The 24,185-nt window shown below is 50.1% G+C and overlaps 1 protein-coding gene across 2 annotated transcripts in view; it reads left to right on the forward strand.

Moving 5' to 3' along the window:
• The window catches only part of LOC134560617 (gamma-aminobutyric acid receptor subunit beta-4), a 74,410-nt gene that overhangs the window by 25,789 nt on the left and 24,436 nt on the right, over nucleotides 1–24,185 (forward strand). For both annotated transcript variants that reach the window (XM_063416792.1, XM_063416793.1), the window contains exon 3: nucleotides 1,980–2,047. In XM_063416792.1, coding sequence (XP_063272862.1) covers nucleotides 1,980–2,047 — 68 coding nt within the window. The remainder of the gene's footprint in view (nucleotides 1–1,979; nucleotides 2,048–24,185) is intronic.

Genomic DNA, 24,185 nt, shown 5'->3' on the forward strand with positions numbered 1-24,185 from the left:
GGCTGCACACCCCAGGGCTCACAGGTGGGCAGTGGAGCCTTCCAGATTCTCTGATAGATGGGATGTGGAGGAGCTGGCAGTGCCAAGAGGAGCCCTGCTGACTCTGCAGGGAGCTGATCCCTGTGCCCCAGAGCTGCTCCCGGAGCTGGGAGTGGGGAGGTCTGGAGCTCTGAGTCACTGCATGGCCCCGGGCGCTGGGATGCCATGGTGATGAGCACAGCACAAACGTCTGGATGGATAGAATGGATTGGATGGGCTCTGGGTCTGACAGATATTTGTGTATCCCCACTGCCAGCGCTCCCCTGCTTTAACCAGCCAGCCTGCTGCGTTCAGAGGGGGAAAGAACCCTGGGGAAGGAGGGGATGCACAGCCCCGGCGACATGAGCACAGGCTGGAAGCCAAGCAGACAGTGGGGCACTCTTGGAGGGAACAGCACTGCATGGCAGAAAGGCTCTGGAATGGGGATGTGGCTTCTGCCAGGTTCTGCTGCAGCCCTGTGCATGGCCCTGACTCTCCTCCTGTAACTAATTAGCCTGCAAGATCCTCAGGGCACCGCTGACTTCCTCCTCCTGCTATGGCTTCCATCACAAGGCCCTGATTTCAGGGCAAAAAAAGAAAAGACAAACTATCAAAGTGAGACTTCCTTAAAAGCTTTGCTGTGCCAGTGTCAGCCTCTGGCACAAAGAGGCTGAGGGAGAATCGTGTCTCCCTGGTGTGACTGTTGGTTATTTTCCCACCTGGCTCCCTTGTGAAGGATGAAGGTACAAGCACTAAGCTGTGTCTGTGAGGGGATCTTCAGAGGCTCCACGAGGTCTCCTGAGCACCCCTGCCTCGGGCACCCTGTCAGCGAGCCCGGGGTGCTGGAGCCTGCACTGCCTCTTTAAGGAGATTTGCATAGCAGGGCCTAATTACAGTGGTTGATTCTGATGTTTTCAGTGTTGTTCATATTCCATTAAAGGATAATGCTGCTTAATTTGCAGCAGAGGGTCTCGGTGAACAGCACACCCAATCACAAGGCACCCCTAATGACACTGCTTCCCTACTTCTGGTAACACATAATTAAAAAATCACTTCATTTCCAGTTGTGTGGTTCTCCCCTCTCCCCCAATCTCCTAATTACTTTCTAAGCCATTTCATGATTATCTGTAAATATTTCAGCACTTAGATCTACTAATGAGTGCATGGAAGAGTTAATACCTTGAGTGGCACAACTGTTTGCCTTTCCCTTTCTAGTGATGCATTGCACGGGATCATTTCCACCTTGCATGTGCGAGGAGAGGGGTTTTCTTGGGATGGGGTTGGGTTTGTGCTCTGCCTTTGGGGTTGTGGGCTGAGCAGGGGAGGGGTAACATGCAAAAACCCCATCTCCAGCTACAGGAGGGGTTTTGCTGGGGTGGTAGTGGGTGTGTATCTCGTTGTTAATTGTTTTTTGTGGTTTAAACCTCACTGTCAGAGTTTTGTTCTGTTCCCCAATCCGAGCTCTGCTCTGAAAAGCCACGGTACAAATGCTGCTTCTTCACTTCATAGATCTTTTTCCCCTACTTGTCTGGTGCCTTGGGTATTGGAACTCACTTGGGATTTTCAGACTGAGTGCTCAGTGATGGAGGAGGGAGCTGGAGCGCGTTTCCTGCATGGGCTTGGGTGCTGTGCTCTCTGTATGGTCAATCAGGACCACCTTATGTGAGCCTGCCAGGAGCCCACTGATGGTCTCTGAAGGGATTATTTGGAATAACCAGAGATAATTGTGTTACTAGGGGGTAATGAACTTCCAGGAATTAAAAAAAATCAAGCTTAGGCTGCACTGCTCCTTGGGGTGAGTCTGTAGGTCTGGGAGTGAGAGAAATCTAATCACTTGAGCACATTCAGTGCCATGATACTCAGGGAATGTGGGGCTGCTTAAAATCAAATTCATGCAACTCTTATATTGCAGATAAGAGAGGATTTGAATATGGTCCTAACCCAGCCTATTTGTGTTTCAGGTAACCCTGTCACAGTGGGAATGAGCATCCACATCTCCAGCATTGACCAGATCTCTGAAGTCAACATGGTAAGTTTGGAAAGAAAGACAAAAAGAAAAAAAAGAGAAAGAAAGGGGGAAAAACCATAAAAAAACCCCAACAAAAAAACCAACCCACAAAAATTGAACCAACCAACCAAAAAACTTCCCCCTCAAAAAACCAACCAACCAAACAAAACCAAAACACGATAAATTGTTCTTCCATTTTCTGGCTGAGATTTACTTCCAAGGCAATGGCTCCTTGGAGGCATCTGGATCTCTGCTGGCCCCTCTGGAGCTTGTGGCATCTCATCCAGAGTAGATTGTTAACCTTTCTGTGCTGCTTGCACAGACACCTCCCCAAGTCAGAAAAGCTTGTGCCTTAAAAAAGGAGATGTGAATTGTATTTTTGGTTGATACAAAGGTGGCTTTGTGGTCAGTCTGTCTCTGTAAAGTTAAAAACAGTAAGTTTTCATTTGCTGGTGGTAACTCAACATTTCCTCGGAGATCTGTGCTGGACAGAGAGGGATCTAATGGAAATCTGCTTTTGGGTGGCATTGATAGACTGGAACTTTTCATACCACTGTGAACAACAACAAAAAATATCAGCTTGGGTAGGAATGGTTTGGGGTGAAATCTGAAATTTGTTGATTGCTTTGGTCATGGTTTAGGTTCACATCCAGGACTGTCCCTCAGGAGCCCTGAGCACCCAGCAGAGGACACAGATTGTGTTGTAATTGCCTAAACTTGTCTTTCTCCCCCCTGTCCAGAGGCTTTTCCTCCAGGCTCTTCAGATGAGGGTGGAGTGGGAGGCTGGTGGGCGCCTCCTGACAGTTCCTGCCCAGCTCCTCCCTTCCTGACCTGTGCAGGAGAATCCTGGGCCAGCTCAGAGCTCTTGCAGTTCAAGTCAATTAAAATCTTGGCCTCCCACTGCTCCTGTCCCATTTCTCTGTCTCTGGCCTCCCCTGCCCTGTTTCCCTGGCCCACCAGCTCTGCTGCTGCTCCGAGGAGGGGAGGAGGGGAGGTGACACAACCTGACCAGTTGGTTTTGTTTCCAAACTGCCTGAAAAGCCTGAATATATGTTGGAATGACCCAGGGGGAAGAGCCAGCCATGAAATTTGATGTTCCTGTGTGAAAGTTTCTTTTGCAGCCTCTCTGCTACCACCCCACCATCACCTGAATTCTCTGCATGACCTGTGACACCTCAGTCCAGTGACAATGACACTGGGCACTGTGTGTGGCCCTAGGTTTGGGTACAGAGGCACTGTAGCTGTGCTTGAGTTTAGGCTCAGCTTAGCAGGGCCAGATGGCTTAACCTAGTTCCATCTATCTTGCCTGTCAGGCCACAACTCAACTTTGAGCCATCTCCTCCCCCAGGCTCCACTTGGGCCTGGATGTTCTGGGATGCCCCGAATGTCACCCTCCTGCTAAGGCCAAAATGGACAATTTGGGGTCTGGGCTTGTGGCTTAAGACCAAGACTGGCACAAACCTAACTGGGAGGGGGTTGGTTCTCAGCCTCCCTGCAGCAGCTGCCCCTGTGAGCCTGAGCAGGTCTGTCCCCAGCACAGGAAGGACTGGGACCTGCTGGAGAGGGTCCAGGGGAGGCTCCAGGATGATCAGAAGGATGGAGCAGCTCTGCTGGGAGAGCTGGGATTGTTCAGCCTGGAAAAAAAAACAACTTAGGGGTGGCCTTCCAGTACCTGAAAGGAGCCCACAAGAAAGGTGGAGAGAAACTTTGTACAAGTGCCTGGAGTGCCAGGACAAGGGGGAATGGATTCAGACTGAGAGAATAGGTTCAGATTGGATCTTAGGAAAAAAAAATCTTCCCTGGGAGGGTGATTAGGCCCTGGTACAGGTGCCCAGAGAAGCTGTGGCTACCTCTGGATCCCTGGAGGTGTCCAAGGCCAGGCTGGATGGAGCTCTGAACAGCCTGGGACAGTGGAAGGTGTCCCTGCCCATGGCAGGGGGCTGGAACAAGATGATCTTTAAGGTCCTTTGCAATCCAAACCCTTCTGTGAAGGCAGCTGAGCCGTGCAGAGGCTGGTGCAGGATGAACCTCCTGCTGGAGGGGTGTCCATGGGCTAAAGGGGCTGGTCCAGTGCTTTGTCCAGCAGCTGTGGGCATCTGTGCTCACACATGCAGTAGCCATTGGCCCAGCAGCACTTTCCAACCCTTGCCAGGTAAATGTGGTGCTCTCCCCTCTCCAGTGAGCCCCTGCTTCCCTCTGGCACAGAACTGGGGCAGAAACAGCAGCAATAATCCCTCTGAGATGCACAGATTTCCTGGCACAGGCCTTCATCCAGAATTTGAGCAGCACAGTGATGGACACTGAGGGCTTTGGTGGTGGTGGCATGGCTGTGGTCATCACTGTCCGTGCCACACTCCTGTGGATGTGAAGGAATGTCACTTCTGGGCTTTTGATTATCCCTCCTATGTTTGACAAGAATAATTTCCTGCCCGTCTTGCCTGCATAGATTGGGGCAGGGGGAAAAGGTGTGGAAAGATTTGGGGATGGGGGATGAGTGGCTGTAGGTGAGAATTTATTCAGGATCAAGATCTCTGAGCACCGTGGTGAGGCAGCTTCAAAAAAAGGGCGAAAAATCAGAATCATCTTAAAGAACAAACATTTAGGGAACAGAAGAGTTCTCATGTGATGCAAGTTTCCAGGCTGAAGGGATTTTATGTGCATCATTCTTCTGTGTGACACATGCCCCGGGGAAAGGGCTGTGTTTTACCCCCGCTCTGGACATGGATACTGGCAAGGAAAACAAGGCATTTTTTTGGCATCATGTGTGCTTGGGAAAGGAACTGTGCAATGAATAAATTAAAGGCACACAAGTGAAGCTGGGTTGTCATGGCGACCAAATAGCTTCTATTGTTCCACAAGGAGTGTTATTACTTACTGCCCCTTGTAGGATAATTAATTAATCCTCAGACATGGTTTTGGGAACAATGGTGCTGGGACTGGGCAGGCTGAGGAGAGCCCCCGGCTCTCCCAGGCCTTTCCCTGGGACTCCTGGCGCCTGCTGGCTGCCTGGTGGTGGGGAACAAGTGCTCTCAGTGACCAGGCATTGCACGCTTCCAAAAGTTGTTTTCCATGGGAGTCCAGCTGGTTGTGGTGCTGTGGAGCCATCCAGCCCCATCCACGAGCACTCCTTGCCCTCACTCCCACGGGAACAGTGTTCCCAAAATGAAGGCGTGGTGACATTGCTGTCCTGGAGGACACAGGGCTCTCTGAAAAGGCAGCACAGTGATGTCCTTATGCTGGATGTTCCCAGACACTCTGTCACACAGAATGCTTTGCAGCTGCCTGAGGATGCCATGTGCGTTCTGACACCCAAAGCTGATGCACCTCCAGCTCCCTGAGGGCCATTCCCAGCTCCTGAGCCATGCAGGGTGTTCACAGGTACAGTGGTGACCATCTCCCAGTGATGAGAGACCAAAACTGCAGCCCTTATTTAAAAAGTGTCACCTCCTGGCTCATGGCAGCTGCTGCCTGTGTGTGGTCAGCCATATCTTCAAGCTCACTTTCTAGAGTGATGCTTTCTTGCTGTGTACCCCCCTTAGCACGGCTAAGCAGGGCTGAGCTGCAGCCTCTGTTCTTGTCAGTGATTAGAAGGATTATTTGCTGAGCTAAGATCAGTGACATCAATTGAAATGTCTGGGGAGGGATGCCGGGGCCAGGCCAAATAGGTATTGGGAAGGGCACATCTGAGTGGCAGACCCTGTGGGAAGTGCTGATCCATGAAGATGAAAGGCCTTGCTGGAGTCTTCTCATCTCCTGTACGAATTTGCAGGTTGGGGATTTGAAGGCAGGCTGAGGGAGAAATGTCTTCATGCTGCTGTTGGGCAGCTCAGTGACCCCTGAAGGACAGGAGGGAGGTGTCTCCTGGATAACTCACCCACCTCCTCTGAGGTGACCTGGGGTGGAGCTGCAGTGAGCAGGGTGATGCCTGGAAGGGCTCTTGAACAGAGGCTGGGCAGAGTTAAAAGAATGAAGCAGGTCTTTATTAATGGTCTTTAACAGGTTTACCTTGGGCAGTTAAAATCCTGGCAGAGGCTGCACCCAAGGTGGGTGATGGTCACAAGTTTTTTTGGCAGATATAAGTTTGGTCTGTTTGGACATCAGAGGTTAATTGTCCAATTACAGCTTCAGGTAATGAAGTCACATTCCCCCAGTTTGCTTCCCCAAAATTTACTTTTGTTTACACTTTTTGGGGTGATGGTGACCTTGGTTCTCAGGCCTGGCAGGATTTTGTCTGACCAAACTGAAGAGAGCTTACCAACACTCTCTGGAGTTCAGAGCTTTACACTAACACAGTGCAGGATCTGAAAAATATAAAAACTAAAAATTTAAGGCATGCAGGGAACAACCTGCAGGTGTTTATAGGCTCTTGCTGGTGTGCAGTGGCACTGGGGCAGTGACACGTTCGGGTCTCGTGGTGTGGTGCCAGCTTACTGAGGAGCCCAGCAGCATTTCTGAGCTGGGGAATGAGGAGCTGTGGCAGTGAGGAGCTCATGCCACCCTCAGCTGGAGCAGCCTGTGGGTGTCTGTCCTTGTGCTCCATGCCCTGAATGCTGCCCAGTCTGTCACCTTGAGGGTCTGGCTCAGCCAGCCTGCCCTGGTGGTGCAGTTCTGATGGTGTCCAGTACCAAAAGAGCTGCAAGTCTTCCCCCACTGCTGGATGTCCTTTCATCCAGCTGAGGACTGGCCTGTTCAGGGTGTGCTGTATATTCCTGCATGGTGGGACTAGACAAGGACTAATCCTTCCAATGTAGCCTTTTCCCTCTCCAGGCAATCTCTGGGGACATATTTTTCTAGCACCAGACAGTTCAGACTCCCTTGAAGTATTAATGAACTATTTCAATAAGGAAAACTACCAGAAGCTTTGTATGCATTTGAAATAAGAGGAGGTTACCCTTCATAAGGCTTCAATTTTCCTGCCCTATGATCTGTGCAGTCCTGTACCTGCTCCCTCCTGTGTCTGCACACCGTAGGCAGCTCGGAGCATCCAGCCATTATAGTCATGATTTCTTTGTGCCTCCTATAATTTATTCATCCCAAGATGCTCTCCTACATCTGCAATAACATCATTTCAGTTTGTTATAGCACCGGCTTTAAAGTTTTATAAACCTGGTGACAAGTTGAAAAGTTACAAGAGGATTGTTGCAGAGGGCTAGCGTAGGAAACAAGGCTTCCAGATAAAAACGTTTGCAGGAACAGGGGTGTGAAAGGCAGGATGCCTGTGGGATTGCAAATTCCTTTTGCTGGGGGATAATCTACAGTGGGGAGGGGTTAGGGGTTGGGGCAGGGTGCTTGGCAAATCTGACCTTGATGTTTTGCTTCAAAGAATCACAGAATGGCCTGGCTTGGAAGGGATTTAAAGCTCATCTCATTCCAAACCAGGACACCTTCCACTACCCCAGGTTGTTCCAAGCCCCATCCAACCTGGCCTTGGACACTTGCAGGGATCCAGGGGCAGCCACAGCTTCTCTGGGCACCCTCTTCCCAATGCCTCAGTGCTTCCCAGCCCTGTGCCCCTGTTTCCAGGCTGTGCCTGGTTGGAGTGGCTGCTCTGGCGCTGGCAGGCTGCACTGCATCTCTTGGAGGTTATCAGGAAGCATCGTGGCTGCTATTTCCCAACTTCTCAAAGCTTGCTTGAAAAACAAGCTGTCTGCTTTGGCAGATTTCCCTGTTCAAGAGAGATGTAAAGCGTGTCTCAAGGCAACCATGAGCTGCAAGGGTTTTCAATTAGCTTTTAACCCAAAAGGAAGTGGACCAGGTTTTGTGTAAGAATGTTCTTTACCAGGACAGTTCATCCTACAGCCTCTTACGCCATCATCAGTGGGGCATCACTCTTCTCACTACATCAAATTTTCTTTTGGGCATGCTTGGAATAGAATTTGTGGTGGAATCTGTCCTGAGCAGGCTTTGCAGTTCTGCTTTCACTGGAATATATGGACACCTGCAATGCTGGACAAACCCGACTTTGCTGCAATGTGCCCTTGAAAAGGATTTTCCATTGGTGTAGATGTCTTGAGCTTTAAAAAACCAAGATTTTCAAGAAGAAAGTTCCACTATTACGCTGTGCCTTTTAGTACCACCTACTCTCTTCAAATGTATCAATGTTTTCCTCATTCTTAATTGAAAACGTTCTGTTTTGTTGCTGTCTCTTTTCAATGGAGAAATGACAAACAGATACTTCTCAGTTGCTATGTCCTTGGGTATCCAAATGTTTTTAAAAAGCAAAGGTTAAAGTATTTAAATCCTACAGTCAGTTTTCTGGAGTTGTATGCTGTGAGATACAAGTGTGACATGACACTCCAGTGCTGCAAATGTTTCTCTGTAGCCTTGGGTATCCCCAGCCCTGTGACACTGTGGTATCTAAACTCCGTGTGTGTATACATTACATCTCGGTATTCAAGGCTGCTGAATATTTAGGACTGCCAAAATATGGGAAAACTGGGAGGCAGCGTTGGTGCTGAGCTGCAGATGGTGCCCTGCCATGGTGCTGCAGGGGATGTGTTCCTGCTGCATTGCTGGAGGCTCCTGGGATGGAAGGGTTGCAGGTAGCAGAGGGTGCTGTGGGGCCTTGGTGGTGGAGAAGGATTCAGGCTGTGTATCAGGAAAAATTTCTTCACTGAATGAGCAGTTAAGAATTTGAACAGGCTCCCAGGGAAGTGGTAAAGCCACCATCCCTGGCAGTGCTCAAACCCCGAGCAGACCTGGCAGTTTGTGGAATGGTTTAGTGGCCATGGGGGTATTTGGTCAAAGGTTGGACTTGGTGACCTTGGAGGTCTCTTCCAACCTTAATGATTCCATGAGTCTTGATCTTCTCATGGTAAGGATGGCAGAGCTCTGACTTGGGGTGAGCTGTCCCTACAGCAGGGGCAGGTTATGTGCTTTTTTAATTCACAGTGGGCTTCTGTGTGCTGTGATCTAAACCAGGGCAGTGCAGCAGACAGCTGGGATGAAGGGGGGCTGGCAGGGGTCTGTACCTTCCTCAGCACTGCTGGGCTCACACAGCTCTTGTCCCTTCAGCTCCTGGTGTGTGGGGCTGCACAGGATGGCTGGGAAATCAAACACTGCTGGTTTTGTACATGTGAAACAGCATTTTCCTCAAGGGGAGCAAAATGTCCAAGAACTTAGCAGGGAGGCAAAGGTCCATGTGCACACTGCCATCAGTCACACAGTCCCCTGTGTCACCCTGGGGACCTGCTCACTTTGCTTCTCCAGCAGCAGGAAGTGGGAGACAGGACCACTTGGCTGGCTGAGGCAAAGCAACAGCGTATTGATGTTTTTCCTGCTGCTGGAGGGATGTTTGGAGGAATAAAAGATGGCTGTGGCAGGGTGGAGTAACCTCCAAACAACTCTGGGCTTGGCAGCTTTGAGAGGCTCTTGTTTGTATGCAGGAGGCACAACTGCCTGCTCTGTGGCTCGTCTGGAGAGAGGGCAAGAGCAGAAATCCACTGAGCTCCAGAAACACCTTTGCAAAGCTGATGCCAAGGACCCACCTCACGTGCCATCATTAGATTTGTGGTTAGGATATTTTATCCTTGCAGCAGCGATATCCTGTGAGTGCTGAGGCTTAGGGTGACTTTCACCAGCACTGACACTGCCTAAAATGTCAAGGATCAGATGAGGACACCTGCTCACATCACACAATGACTTTCTTCAGCAGAAATCCCACTGCTTGTGCTGAAACATTCCTTGGACTGAGGCAGTGTGTGAGGACAAGGAAAGCATCTGGCCTCAGGGGTGCTCTGCAGGGTGGTGGTGGGGGGATTGGGTGCTCAGGTTTAAACAAGGAGTGGTCCCCTGTCTGCCTGACAGATGGGGATGATTCTTCCAAAGAGGTTGCATAAAACAGTCAGGAATAAAGTGAACTCGTGAAGGGGCCTGAAGTGCTCCCCATTCACTGCTTCTGAAATCAGTTGCAAAGAGATTGTCCTGGCTTAAAAGCTAGAAAATAGGTCAGTGTGACTCATATGTCAATATTTACTGCATTTATGGCAACTTGTAGAAGGGAAAAATCTCGCCTGCCTTCCATAATACTTCACAAGTGATCCCATCCCCATGACAAAACTCTCCCTGTGCCCTTGCTCCTGGTATTGCTTCGTCTGCAGTGACAGCCCAGTAAATTCACTACTACTTAGAGTCCAGTTGCTAAGTAACCAGCCAAAGATCACCAGTGCCGTGGCCAGCTGGGAGCTGGATCTGCACAAAGCCCCAGGAATTCCTTTGGAGACAGAGCCCGTGGAGCAGGGAGCAGCCTGGAGCAGCAGCACTCCTGCCACCAGAGCCTGAGGCTCTCCTCGTGTGAGGGCACAGCTCCATTGCTTCCCCAAAAAGGGCTCCCCTCTGCTTGAGCTGATGGGCTATGCCTTTTTCTACACTAATGATGACCTTGAATGAATGTTTTTGTTGGCCAAATGGCAGGATTTGGCCCTAAGTGGGAGGTGAACTGTGAGAACCTTGCTGGAGCAAGCTCTCAGTTGAGGAAAGACTGCTGGACAAGGGAACACTTCTCTCTCTTGCCCCTGAAGCTTTCTATTCTACTCTTGTTTCTGCCTGGGGATCTTCCAGCACTCACCTGATATCTTAATGGGAGAGTGCAGAATGTTCTTCACCTGCATGATGGGAAATCCTGGGTTATGGGAAAGCTGTGGGGTGAAGTGGCTGATTCCCAGCGCAGACCTTGGGCTTTGCAGCATGAATGGAAGGCGGCTGTCAGGAGTGATCCCCCACTGGGAATCCCTGTCCCTGAGGAGCAGCTCTGCCAGTCCTCCAGTACAAGCTCAAGCCTGGGGAGGGCTGAGGCAGCTCTGCCCCAGTGCTCAGAACAGAGTTCCAGTTTGGCTCACAGGCAGGTTCCCAAACCATCCCAGCAGAGGCCGAGTTCACTGTGCCCTCGGGAGGTGACTGCGCCCCACGCCAGGAGAGGATGGTGCTGGGGAGGAGGAGAGGCTGTGGCTGGATGGTTTGCAGCGTGCTCAGTGCTGAGCAGGGCTATGCATTGCAGTGCTCCATCTGTTCCTCTAGCAGCCGAGTTATCTTTAGCTCTGAACATGTCAGTGTTGTATGGTGCTGTATGAACCACTTCAGCTTGCACCCCAGCATTCCTGTAGTAGTTAGAATTCCTACTGCACGAAACTGCCTGGGATAATTCCCCCCACCCCCCCTTGCTTAAATTTTTATTCATGTTTTTACATGGGCAAAACTCCCCCAGCCTATATATATTTTTTTTATATATACATGTATTAAAAAGCAGGCTCTATTGGAGAGCAATGTTCCAAACTGCCACCTGTTTCAACAGCAATGTTGCAGCATTGGAGAGGATTACTGCAGAATGCTAAAGTAGCTTTCCCCCCAAGTGAAAGCTTCATCTGATTTGATTGAAAACCAAATTAGACCTTGAGACTCTGACCTTCTGACATGCTGTCATATATACATTTAAAGCACCCAGCAACACAGAATGTATTTGTGCAAGAGTGCCAGTGCCTCAATATAGAACCTAAATCCAAATACAAGTGCTTGCGTGTCGTGCTGCTATTTGAATATGTAAATAAATGGGGCTATAAATAGCTCTATATGTTATGTACATGTTAAGTGAAGGTGGCAGATCCGACAGCTGAATGGCTCTGCCGTTTCTGAATGCTGGGAGAGGCTCCCTGCACGCTCCCCACATCTCTCATGTTTGCTCCTACCCCTCTCAGCCTCTCTGCTATCACATTTTTCAGGCCTCTGGAGAAGATCGTGTGTGGGGACAGGAGCTGTTAATATTCTGAGTCTGTGCTGAGTTGCTAGGCTACAGAGAAAAAGGAACATTCAAGGAAAAGGGATGGTAGAAGGAAGAGGGTCCGCTGAGCTGTTTGGAGAACCAGAGAGGTCATATGGTCAGGCAAAGGGATCATTCTGGGGAAGGAGGGCATGCAGGCATGTGGGATGAGCTGTGGGTAGTCCCTGCTGCCCTGGCACTAACACAATCTCAGGCTAGCCCCACCTGGAAAAAAAATGGCAAAGGAGGGAGTAAAAGGCAAGGTCCACTGGCCCCTCCCATGCCTCTGCTTGCCAGGTGTGCACAGCTGGTGTCCTGCTGCCTGTTCCATGGTGCGCCGGGTCACAGGCTGAGCATGCCATCCCATCCCATGCCATCCCATGCCATCCCATCCCATCCCGTCCCGTCCCGTCCCGTCCCGTCCCGTCCCATCCCATCCCATCCCATCCCATCCCATCCCATCCCTTCCCTTCCCTGCCTGCACTTTCCAGGGTGTGCTGAGCTCCCATCTGAGGCTCTGGTGAGGAGGGAAGCAAACCCCAAACACGCTCCCTGCTCACGGGTTGGATCCCATCTCCTTTTCCCTCTGCAGCACCCTGCCACCCCGGTGTCTCCTGGATCCTCAGGGTGACTGCAGGGGAAGGCAGCCTGTGCCTTCTGTGTCCCTGACCACCTCCTTTGATGCTTTCCTAGGTCACTGATGCACAAAGCACTGACCCTTTTATCCATCAAGAGTTTGCAGCTAGGATTGCAGGGACTTGGTGTTTTACAATACAGAAGCTCCTGTCTGAGCCTTGTTATCCCAAATCCCAGCTGTTTGCCCCAAAAAGGAGTGTCAGGTATTTAACTGTACCAGCTGTGAGCCATCAGACCTTTCAGGTTCTGTGTGTTCCACTCTTCTGGAGGGATGGGCTTGCCCTACACTTCTCTCTGTATCAGATCCCTCAGAAAAAAAAAAAATTAAACCGTGCTTTTGGGTATTTTTATTATCTGGATACTTTATTTACTGAGCTCACGTGGGCTCCCTGCCAGCTCTGCAAATAGAGCTCCTTGGCTCCAGGACTGTTGGTCCTGGTGCTGCAGCGAGCACTCACTCAGCGTGGACAGGGACTGCAGCTTGTTCTCCCCATCCAGTTGGCTGTGAAGTCAAAGTCTGCTCTGCTTGTGGACCTCCTCAGCCTGCTGAAACCTCTTTTTTTTTCTTTTTTCTTTTTCCCTTCGTGCATCCTGTAATAAGCTTGACTTGTTCAGCAGAATCAGGAGTGTTTGGTACAGCTGCAGTGCGAATGCTGTTTTCAGTGTTACCAGCACCCACCCATCAGGTCTGAGATCCCACAGTCAGGATGGGCATGGGTGAAGTGGGAGAGGACCAGCGTGGTCCTCATGGTGGGCACTGCTGCTGGGCTCAGCCTGGGCTGGTTCCCTTGGCTTGGGTCTAGAATAACCACGGGCAGAACGACCCATGGATGGAGGAGGAGGAGGTATCCATCATCCATCCATCAGGATTGCTACTTCCAGTAACCCTAGAACAGATCCATTGACACCCCTGCCCTTTCCTGCTGTCCCAGCATGACTGGGCAGTGCTCTGCCCACACTGCAGCTGAAAAAGCTGATTGCTGGCCCTTTTCTCTGTCACCATTCCCTCCCACAGCTTGTCACCTGAGGGGCCACAGACTCAGCTGTGCAGAATATTCAGGTGCAGAAAGTCACCCCAGGAATAGACCCGGGTCTCTGAGTGCAGGAGTCTGAGGGTTTGCAGGTGAAATGTTTCCCATCCAGTTTGCTTGTTCTTGTTGAAAAGCAGGCCTTGTTTTCCCAACCCCAGGGCTGCCATCCTCTGTGCCTGACCTAACAGAAACCCCCTGCCAGAAATATGTTCTGCCCTTCACCATCTACTTCATCCTTCCTACGTGATCAAACTTTGATTCCTACAGGAAACAAACACCAGTCTAAGTTTTTGGTCCAGCCAATCTGTGCCAGCCCAGTCGAGGTGATGGTTTCACCCAGGAGATGCTAGTTTCTTAAATAATTTAAAGGATTTGTTTGCCTCTGGCTATCTCCTGGGAAATGACATCTTTCTGGCAATTCTCAGAACCTGAAACAGGAAACCTTCCTTCTCTAAGTTAAAACAATGTGTTCAAAGCCCTGTGTGCCTTGATGTTGTTGCAGAGTCTCATGGTTTCAATGCTCAGAGCTGGATACACTGCATTTTATTTTGCCATGTCAAGCAACAATATTGCTTTATTTATAACATGAATTCCTACCTCTGCACTGGAGGTCTTGACAGCATGGGGAATTACAAGCTCTAATTTTTTTCCTCAGGAAGGAAAAAAAAAAAAATCTGTGTTTACACACTTAGCACTTGCCCAGAGATGTGGGGGAAAGGTTTAGGAAGCATCACTCATCTTCCAGCATCAACTTTCCCTTGATATAATCCAGTTTTCTTCTCCATCCTTCTGAGAGCTTTAGAAACTGATATCTTCACTAGTCACTGTTCAAACGCCTCGCTCAGATTTAATTTACTCTAATAGGCTGGTTGTTGCATGTTTAATTAAATACCAAGTAATTATTAAAAGCATTTTTGAGCTTTCATGGCTGTGTATTAGATGTGCCAATATGTGTGTACAGGAGGACACTGGCTGTAAGGCAGGAGGGGCAGTGCCAGGAAGGAGAGGGGAGGAGAGAGATGGAATTCCTGTGGAAGGCAGTGGGGTAGAGGGCTGGATTAGTGCAGGTCAACAGTGGAAGGTGAAGATGGCCTTGGAAAGCACCAGGGTTTTCTATGGAGGGTCAGCATAATCTGTTTTAAATCACCAAAAGCATTTCACACCGAAAAGCATCTTGTAATAAAAACAAGTTCCTGGATTCCCTTTCCCAGCTCTGCAATGCCTGATCATAATTCTTCTCTGAGACTCCAAGAGATAGGTCATTAATGTTTGTGTGTCCCACAGTGTGGGCACAGGTGGCCTTGTGCATGCTAGGGAGAGGTTAAGAGAGTTAAAAAAGGGGGCTAAGTTAAGATTTTGCCTTAAGTAAATATGGTAAAGGAGAGAAGGGACTCGGGAAGGCTTGGAGCAGCCATTTGGAGACATCTGATGCTCTAGCAAAACATAAATGTGAGTTCCCTATTGGTTCCCAGCCCACTTAGGATTAGAGGATCGTGTAACAGCATCCCTTTCTGCCCCCAAAATGGTCAAATTCATGTAGTGACCTTCCCAAATTTTATATATGGCCTTGTTTCTCTGCCCTTAGCTGAGTGTCTGGCCACAGTGTGCCCTTCTGTGCTGCTTTGCCAGAAACAGAAATGTGTCCCCATTAGTGGCTACTCTCTGGAAAAGGCAATTTCTCAAGTTGTGGTGGGTGTTGAGAGCAATCTAGCTGGTGGTACAGAAACAGGACAAGGGCTCTGGGTTTGGCCTGGCTGCTGGCACTGGGGGCCAGAGGGAGGAGAGCACCCAGCAGGAATGGTGTGCATCAGCTCACAGATTTCATAGCTCAGGGGTAGAAAGTGCCTGGAATTGTTTTCAAAGCCTTGCCTGAGCAACATGTGCTGCAGGTGGTGATTTTGGGATTGCTGCCTGTAACTCTGAGCAAGGTTTTGCCAGTGCTCACAGAGCAGGTGAGGCTCGTCCCTGTGCCCAGCAGTTCTGGCTCTTCCCTCATGATCTGTGCTTCCAGCAGGACGGGGGCAGTTCGCAGGTGACACGTGGTGCTCAGACAGGGCACGAGGGCCAGGTCAGCACTCTGAAGTCCTTGTCACAGCAGATCCCTTTGGCTCAGGACCCAGCTGTGTCCTTTAGCTGGCACCTGCAGGGCCAGCACCATCCCAGGTGCTGCAGGGCTGGGGCCAGGCAGGAGAGAAATAGGGCAACAAAGCCACCCTTTCCCTGCACACCCCGAGCTGGGGAGGATATTGCCGACACCTGTCCCAGTTTCTGGTCATGCATTCAGCAATTAAACACATGCAAATTACTACAAAAGTAGATCAGATTAGGGGAACAGATCCCTGCAAAGTACTTCTCTGGTCTTGAAGAAAATGAGTTCAAGATCACACAGACCTGCAGCACAGAAGGGCATAGAGTGTATCGTAGAAGCCAACCCTTCCTTGCACTGCTGGAAGAGTGCTCTTCCCAATTACCAAGTCAGTGCTGACATCTGGCTATTCAAAAAGAAGGAAGGTGGAAAAAGACTGTGTCTTTCCTGCCTGCTAGGCTGAAGTGTAGGGAGAAGGGCAGTATCTGAAATATTTGTCACTTTATGTATAACAGCTGTCATGCAGAACTTCAGACTTGTAAGCTGGGCACTGGCACTTGCACCAAAACAGAAATTAAAAGCAGCATTTTGGCAGGATGCTCTGCCCATGAAAAGTACAGTAAGTACAAAAGCTGCTGCCTCCTGCCTCGAGCAAAGGTGAGAGTCTGAACTGAGTCCTCTCAGGGCTGGAGAGGCTGCTGGCAGGTATTTACTTATGGCAGGTTAACTGGTGCACGTTGAGGTCTGGGATGCCTTGATTTATCTGTTTGGAGATGGACAATCCCTTTTTTGATGAGCTGGATGAGGAAGGGCTGTGGCTGTTGTGCTCAGTCCTTCCTGTATATTCCTGTATATTCCTGTATATTCCTGTATATTCCTGTATATTCCTGTACATTTTACACCATTCCAGTTCCTTGCAGCTGACTGCAGGCAGATCCTGTCTGCTCCCCTTCAAAACAATTCCTCTTATTTCTCCTATCCCCTCCTTCAAATGAAACATACTTGAGGACTATTTTGTCCTTTAATTTCTTTCCCAAGAATGACGGGAACAGGAGCTGGTGTTTAATCATCAAAGAAGTTGAAGCCAGCAAACTGTTCATTAGTCTCTGGCAGTGGCAGCTTGGTTTTTACTAAGTCAGATGTTCCATTTTTCTCCCTCTTTCTGGAGCATCTTGGCTTTCCTAATGTTCTTTTGTGATCTTGGACAAGGAGACCATATGTCATTTGCTTATAGAGGGAAGGACTTTTATTTGGTTGCTTCTCCAAAAGGAGGTTCTTTATCAAAGTCAGGCAGCAAAAAAGTCAAGTGGTACAGCCAGAGCTAGAGGTGAGGTGCAAAACCTCCTTTATTGCTCATGCCCAGAGTCCTCAGCAGCAGAAGAGCAGTGCACTCTCTCCCCTGCAGAAAAGTTATTGCTCCCAGAACCTCACAAGTGCTGGGTGAAACAGCCTCCAGTAGCAGCCTGGAACAGTCACCTTCACTTTCAAAGCCCCACTGAAAGGTATCCAACTCATTTGTCATCCACAAAAATGGACCAGGCACAGGCAATATCTGTGTTGCCAGAATTGCTGTACTCTGAGCAAATATTTGACCTCTCCACACACATTATTCTTGCAATTTCTGGTCCTGGTGCCTGAGTCTAGTGGAGCCCCTAATGAGCCTGCACACTTCTGCCTCTGGACTAGTTCAGTGCTGAGGGTTCTCGAGGTCACAGCACAAAGGAAAATGATCTGACCCAGCCTGCCCAGGACGTGTATCTCTTAGGAGCTGTGCTGAGGATTTAGGGAGCAGCTGCCTGGGAGTCCTGTTCAAACATGGAAGCAGTTGGAAGATGGAGTCCTGCAGCAGCAGGCTCAGCATCCTTGAGCTATTCTTTCCTGTGAGCTCCTTTCTGTAACAACTTGAATTTATTTTCCATATTAATGCTTAGACCTTCCAAAATACTCTCATGCTCCTGACTTCATGCTTTTGTAACATCTAATTGCACAGGCTCTGTGGAAAGTTATTTCCATTACCTTGCCTTCAGTCTATTCTTGTGCAACAACCCATTGCTGAACGTCAGACTCTGCCAGAGCTCTGCTCTGTGCTTAACCCCTGCAACAGTTTTCTCTGCCTCCTGCCTCTGTCAGAGCCTCTCAACTACTTTGGAGAGTGTTTGTGTTATTTGAGCTCTGATGAGTAACCCTGAAGTGTCTAAAAGGAGGTGGGACGCTGTGAGCCTGAGAGGACAAGGTTGTGGTTGTTTACTGGCTTAATACAAGCACTACAGGGAGTTGGAAAAGAGAAACCCTGATTTGTACCTGTTTGAAGGGATGTGCATAGAGTGAGGAACTCGGTGTGGAACTCACGGCCACAAGATTGCAGGTGCCAAAGGTTAAATATTCTGAGAAATGAGATAAAGTCTCATAAGAGAAATGGAGCATCTTCAATTAAGAAGGTACCAGCTCTGACTAAAGAGATCCTTAAGTCCAAATAGCTGCAGAATTAAGGATCACAACAAAGACCCTATTTAATTTATATTCCTCCCTGCCATTCTCTTTCCTGTTACTGAAGACAGGCTATGACTCTGTAAAGACTTTTGGTCTGACACAGTACACCTGTGTCTCCAAAACCAGCACAAACACATCTGTGAGGGCTCTGCTTGGGTTCAGGGCATGTTTGTGTCCTGCACAGTGACATGGGACTGCAGGAGAAGAAGGGCTCCTTAATTTTGTATCCCTCCTCTCTCTGCAGTGACAGAAAGGGACAGGATACCCTGTGTTGCCTTAACTGCTCCTGTCCCCCCTTGCTGCTCTGTGATCCATAGACAGGGAAGTTCAGGTTCCCAGTCCGAGCTGGCTCCCTGAAGTGCTGTGGTGATCTGGGCACACCCCTGCACACCATGGCTGGCCCACAACCAACCCTTCTGTGTCCTCACTGAGTTATGGTGGGCTCAGATAATATCTGGAGATAATATCTCCAAGCTTCAGCCCCCTCCTGCCCTCCATTCTGTCACTGCTTCAGCAGCACACAGCCTGTGCTCCCCATGGCTCCTCTCCTGCATTGCTCCCCTCCCTGGGATTCACAAATCTTCACTGCTTTGGTCCCCCCAGACTCTGCCTTCCTCTGCACAAGTGTGTTTGTTCTTATGCTCAGATCTGGCATCTTTACACTTTACATCTTTACATCTTTACACTTCTCTAAAGGCACCTTTGGTGTCGTGTGGCAGTGGGTTCAGTTCTGCTCCCAGGCTGCACAGAACCAGCACCCGTGGGGAGGGGTCCAAGGCCAGTCCAGGTTTGCTTCCCAAAGAGCATTTCCGTCCCAAAAGGGGTTCTGTGAGGTGGAGGATGAGAAGCAGCTTATAGGATAGATGTTAATAAAGGTGTTTGGAAAATGATCTGGTGGAAATTCATTCTTGAATCCATACCTATAGTGCCAGCTTATTTCCCTTTTTGCTGTGACTCAGCTGCTGTTCCCTCAGACTTCTCTGCCCTGTCCTCGGAGAGTCTGGGGAATCCCTGTGCATGCTTGGCTGAGTTTGTTGCCTCTGGGGTTCTGCAGGAAATACCTTCCTCCATTCATGCCCCTGTCGTGTCAACACTCCAGCCTCTCACAGCGTACACCCTCTTTGGTTTGGGGTCTCAGCTGAGCCTCAGCAAAGGCTGTAGTTATCAGTATCCTTATCTGGAGTATCAGTATCCTCTCATCTGGAGATGGATTTCAGCTCTCCTGTCCTCAGCAACTGATGTCCCCGTCATCCCAACACCTTTCCAGCCCCCCAGGTAATCTCCTCTCCTTTTTGCAGTATTTTTTGTTCCCTCTAGGTGAACTCTGCTCACAGGGGAGTGAGTGCTCACTGCACCATGAGTGTCTGCCACTCCTCACCTCTGCCTTGCGTGCCTCATGGAGCAGGAAGGAGGAGAGAGAAGGAAAACCTTTGGAAAGGCTTTAGAAAATTTGGGAATGGGGGGTTGGGGCTGGCAGGAGCTGCTCAGCAGAGCACACTGAGCCGGGCATGGAGCCCTCAGCAGGGCCAGGCTCAGCAGCTCCCCAGTTTTCCAGCAGGCTCAGGTGCCATCCCAGCTCCGGGAGGGGCTGGAGGGGGGCTGTGGTGCCCGGAGGCATCCCACACACGGCTGGGATGGGAGGGCAGCTCAGGGATGCTGCTGCAGGGAGTTAAAGGGCTGGGAGCTGCTGGGTACCAGACTTGGGGCACAAACAGAGGGATGTGGCTGCAGCTGGGCTGGCAGAAAGGGAGGAGAGGTTTGTTTTAAAACACACAAGACCTTTTAGCAAAGGGGCACGTGCTTTTTAGGTCAGTGAGCCTCAGCAGGGCTGGAACAGCTTCCCCCTGGCCAGAGCTGTGGATTCTGGCATTTCAGCCTCCCACACTGGGATGCTGGGCAGGGCAGGGATGGCCTGACATGGCCAGCTGAGCTCTGGTAACAAAGCCCAGCTGGACAGAATTTGCAGGTATCTTTGCAAAGCTTGCTTTTTTTTTTGGGATACAAAAGGGGAGAACAAGGGGACACATGCAATTTCTGGTCTTATCTACCCTTCAAAACCCCCTTTGCCTTGTCCCAGCCTTTGTTTTTTTAAAAATTAATTCCAGGTTCATGATGAGCACTTTCCATAGTGCAGTGCAACCTGCAGGGAGTTTCTGATGAGGACTGGTATCTCCCTTATTCCCGGTATCTCTCATCCCCCAGCAGGCACCAGATGAAGCAGGAGGTTGCACAGGGCAGCCTGGCACATGTGTGCCCCTTCCAGTGTGGGTCCTGCCCTCTATCCCAGTGCAGATTAACTTGGCAGGGCCAGCTGGGAGCTCCCCACAAAGCTCTCCCATCCTTGCCCCAGCTGTGATGGCCATGGCCAGACTCTGGCCCTGCCTGGGCACTTCATGGTCCTCCACAAAGATGCAGCGGGATGCATCATTGGGAAGCATTTCTGTTGCTGCTGGAGCTGCACTGGTGCAGGGTGGAGGGGCTCTAGGCTGCCAGTTCAGAGGCAAGTGGAAAGTCAGATTTTCCTGCACCTCCTGTTTGCTGCTCCAGCAGCACCAGTGAACTCTGGTGTGTGTGCAGTGGGAAAACCCACTTATGAAAGGGGGAAAATCACTTATCAGAGGAAAACCCCACTTATCAGAGGGGGAAAATCACTTATCCCTTGCACAGGCAGGGAGATGCAGCTGTGTTGTCACACCAAAGGACCTCAGTGGAGATGTGGAAGGAAGAGCTGGAGGAGTGTGTGGGCTCCAGGTGTGTTTGAATTCAAAGTTCTCCACTGAACACGGTAAATTGGCCAGCTTGCTGTCAGCTGGTGATTCTGGGAAACCCAGCTTGTGTAATATCTGTGGATCAGCAGGCTGGTGAGTGTCATGGATCAGTGGGAGGTTTGGGAAAGCCTCATATTAGCCCAGTGACAGATAAAACCCCACAACAAAGACATCGTCATCCAAGGCTTGGAGGAAAATCGGGCTCATTACTTCTGATTCCTGAACCCCTGCATGCCTTGGCTCCATCTGGCCCTTCTGCTTCTGCAGAGCCATGTCACCCTTGGCCATTATTGCATGTGCCTCTGAAAGGAAGGCTGTGATTATCTGAGCAGCTCTGGAGCCTGGCCAGGGTGTGATGTTAGGGTGGCACATGGGAACTTCATAACTGCCTGACCAGGAAATGGGGGATGAAGGGGAAGCTCACTGCTTGCTCTCCTGGATTCTGCCCCTTTCCCTTGCTGTAGGGGCCCTGCCCCATCCCTCTTCCCCATAGCTTGGTGCTGTGCCCATCCCATGTCAGTGGCACTTGTCCTTCCAGGGAGGGCTGACCACTGTGGGGTGGACATCTGGCCTGCTCTTCCTTCTGCCCAGAAATCCTGCCTGCTGTTCAACAATGTGATGAGAGCAGCAGAACAAGAAGTGGAGCACAGGAATCAGCAGAGAGAGAGGCTGAGGGAAACCTGAGGCACTGCATGACCCGTGATCATGAAGTTCTCACCTCCATGATGCTGCCCAGAGAAATCTATTGCACCAAGAAACCCAGGAAGGTTGGAGAATGGAGCTCAGCCCTGGGCTGGCTGTTCTTTCAGCACCTGAAGAACATCCCCTAGCTGATGGCTAGGGTGTAGGCTTTTCTTCCTGCACCCCCCTGAGTTCGTTCCCATCACTCCTGGGATTACAGAGGATGTGTTTAGAAGGGGCACTGTTCACTTTGTAAGCAGCTTGCCCTCTTTGTCTTCTGGGGATCAGTGCCACCTCTTGCCTGCTGCTGCTTGAAGGCTGGCAGGAGCCTGCAGTGACAGCAGGGTGGCCTGGTTAGGGGTGAGGTGTTGCAGGGCTCTGTCAAGGATTAGGGAAATGCAGGTCAGTGATGGAGCTTGCCAAGATGTGCGGGTGGAGTTCTCAAAGGGGGAATGGAAAGGATGCCTCTGGAGCCACGTATCCCACAGGCAGGGGAATACTTCAGGAATCTGGGTGCCCTGCTCCTCTGTGCTCTCACTGCAGTGCAGCCCCAAGCACCCTGGGAGGGATCCTGGGGGCAGCACCTTCCTTTGCAGGGTCGTGACCAAAATGAGAGTTTGTGTCTCAGAGAGATGGACTGTGAGGCTTCTGAGGCAGGAGTTTACAGGCCTTTGAAAAGCAGAGCAAAACAGTTCCTTATCCAGAAATCTGTCACTGTGTCTGTGTTCTTTTCAAGACAGCACAGAAGTGACAGATATAGCTCTGTATCTGGTGTACACCACAGATTTACTCCGTGACCTTTCAGATGTGCATGTGGGTCTGGATTTCTGAATCATAGTTAGGTACCCAAAAGCTGGCATTATCCGTGATGTGGGGTTATTTGAGCTTGTTTTCAGAGGTGTTAATCAAACCTGGCTTTGAATGAAGTCTGTGGGAGAAGACAGGCAGATGCCTCAGTGCTCAGCCCAGATGTTGGTGCATGAGCAAGCTCCTCACCAGCCCCTTGCACAGAGCTGGGATTTGCAGTGCACGAAGGCTCATCCTGCAAATTCACGTGGTCAGGAGGATCCTGTGGCACTGTAGGGACCGCTGGGGAAGAGACAATGTGTCTGTGATCCCACCTCAAAATCATTCTAGGTAATTTGCAAAAATGCTTTCTATTTAAGGACTTGGGGAAAAATCTCTGACTTCTGTAAGGTCACTGTCAACAGGACTTGTGCCCACTTCCTAATCAATATCCTATTATTTTAATGCTATCTGGTTATCCCAAAAATCTTGTCTCCCAGCCTATTTAAGACCTGTTGTGGGAATGTTTCCTGAGAATGTTTGCTGCCATTGGTGTGTACAGATCTCCCTCCTATACTGCTTGTTTACCTGAGAAGAAGAAACTGTTCTGTGGCACCACACTGTGCCTCTGAACAGGCTGATCCCAGGCCTCTGGATGTGCCCAGCAATGGGTTTGGTTTCTGCAGAGCTACAGCCACCAAACAGCTCACACTCCCTTCTAGAAAATCCTTGTGTTAGCAACAGTTTTAAGTGTCAGCTTTTCTCTGTTGGACAGGAGGGGAGCAGGAGATGTGTATGGCTCTGTGCTAGCTGGGGGATGGTTTGGGAACCACAAAATTATTTAGGTTTGAAAAGACCTCTAAGATTGAGTTCCACCTGTGACTGACCCCTGCTTTGTCAGCCAGACCATGAGTGCCATGTCCAGTTGTTCCTTGGACACCTCCAGGGATGGGGACTCCACTGCCTCCCTAGGGACTCCATCCCAATGTTTAACAACCCTTCCCATGAAGAAATTCCTCCCAATGTCCAAATTGATGGGGAATTTTTCAGGGAACTGCCCCTTTACCAGTGAGTGGGTCATGCTCCACTGAGGACAGATTTCCTCCCCATATGTCCCTTCCTGAGGACCACGATGAGCTCCCAACTCAGCTCCTGTAACGAGGCAGGTGCTGAGAGCCTGTCATGGCTGGCCTGGCTCAACCTTGAAACCTTGGCCTCGAGGTGAGGCTCTCCCTGTGCCCTTTGGAACAGCCTCAGCTTCTGCTGAAAACAAAATTGGCTTTTACCAATGCCGTGGTAATGAGCAGTGCCTGGAGATGAAGGCATGGCTTTTATGTGACCTTTATGGGAGGAAAGTGGGAGAACAGCCCTGGAAGTCTTTGCTGGGTGGCTGCTGTTGGTTGACACCTTTGGTGCTCCTGTGGCCTGAACTGCTGCTGGTGGTGCAGACAAGCTCTGAGCAGGCTGGGACAGCAGAGTGGGATGCAGTTTTGCTTGATTGGAGTCATGTAATGGTGTTTTGTCCCATGGAAAACTCGGGCTTGCTCCCATTTTCACAGAACAAATCATAGCACACACCCCTCCAAAAACAAACAGACAAACAAACAAAAGGGCTCATGTTGGAACCCTGGGCACTGAGAATTTCAGGCTTTCTGTGCTCACAGGCACTGACCCCCAAGCAAACACTGCACTGACCTGAGGCCGTGGAAAAGGCTTCCAAAATTAAGCGACAGCACTGGGATTGTGGGTGTGGAGTTTGAATAGAAGTGTGTGATATCACAGGGTGGAAAACTTAGAGTTTAAGGGTTTAGAATATAGTAATATATATAAAGCAAGATGGAGGATTTAGGGCATAGGCTAGTTCTTCTTTTTCACCTTCTTCTTCAGGGGTTTGGATTTTTTTTGTAATTCCGCATTGCGGGCCATGGGT

This window comes from Prinia subflava, chromosome 20 (genome assembly GCF_021018805.1).
Source record: "Prinia subflava isolate CZ2003 ecotype Zambia chromosome 20, Cam_Psub_1.2, whole genome shotgun sequence".
Lineage (NCBI taxonomy): Eukaryota > Metazoa > Chordata > Aves > Passeriformes > Cisticolidae > Prinia > Prinia subflava.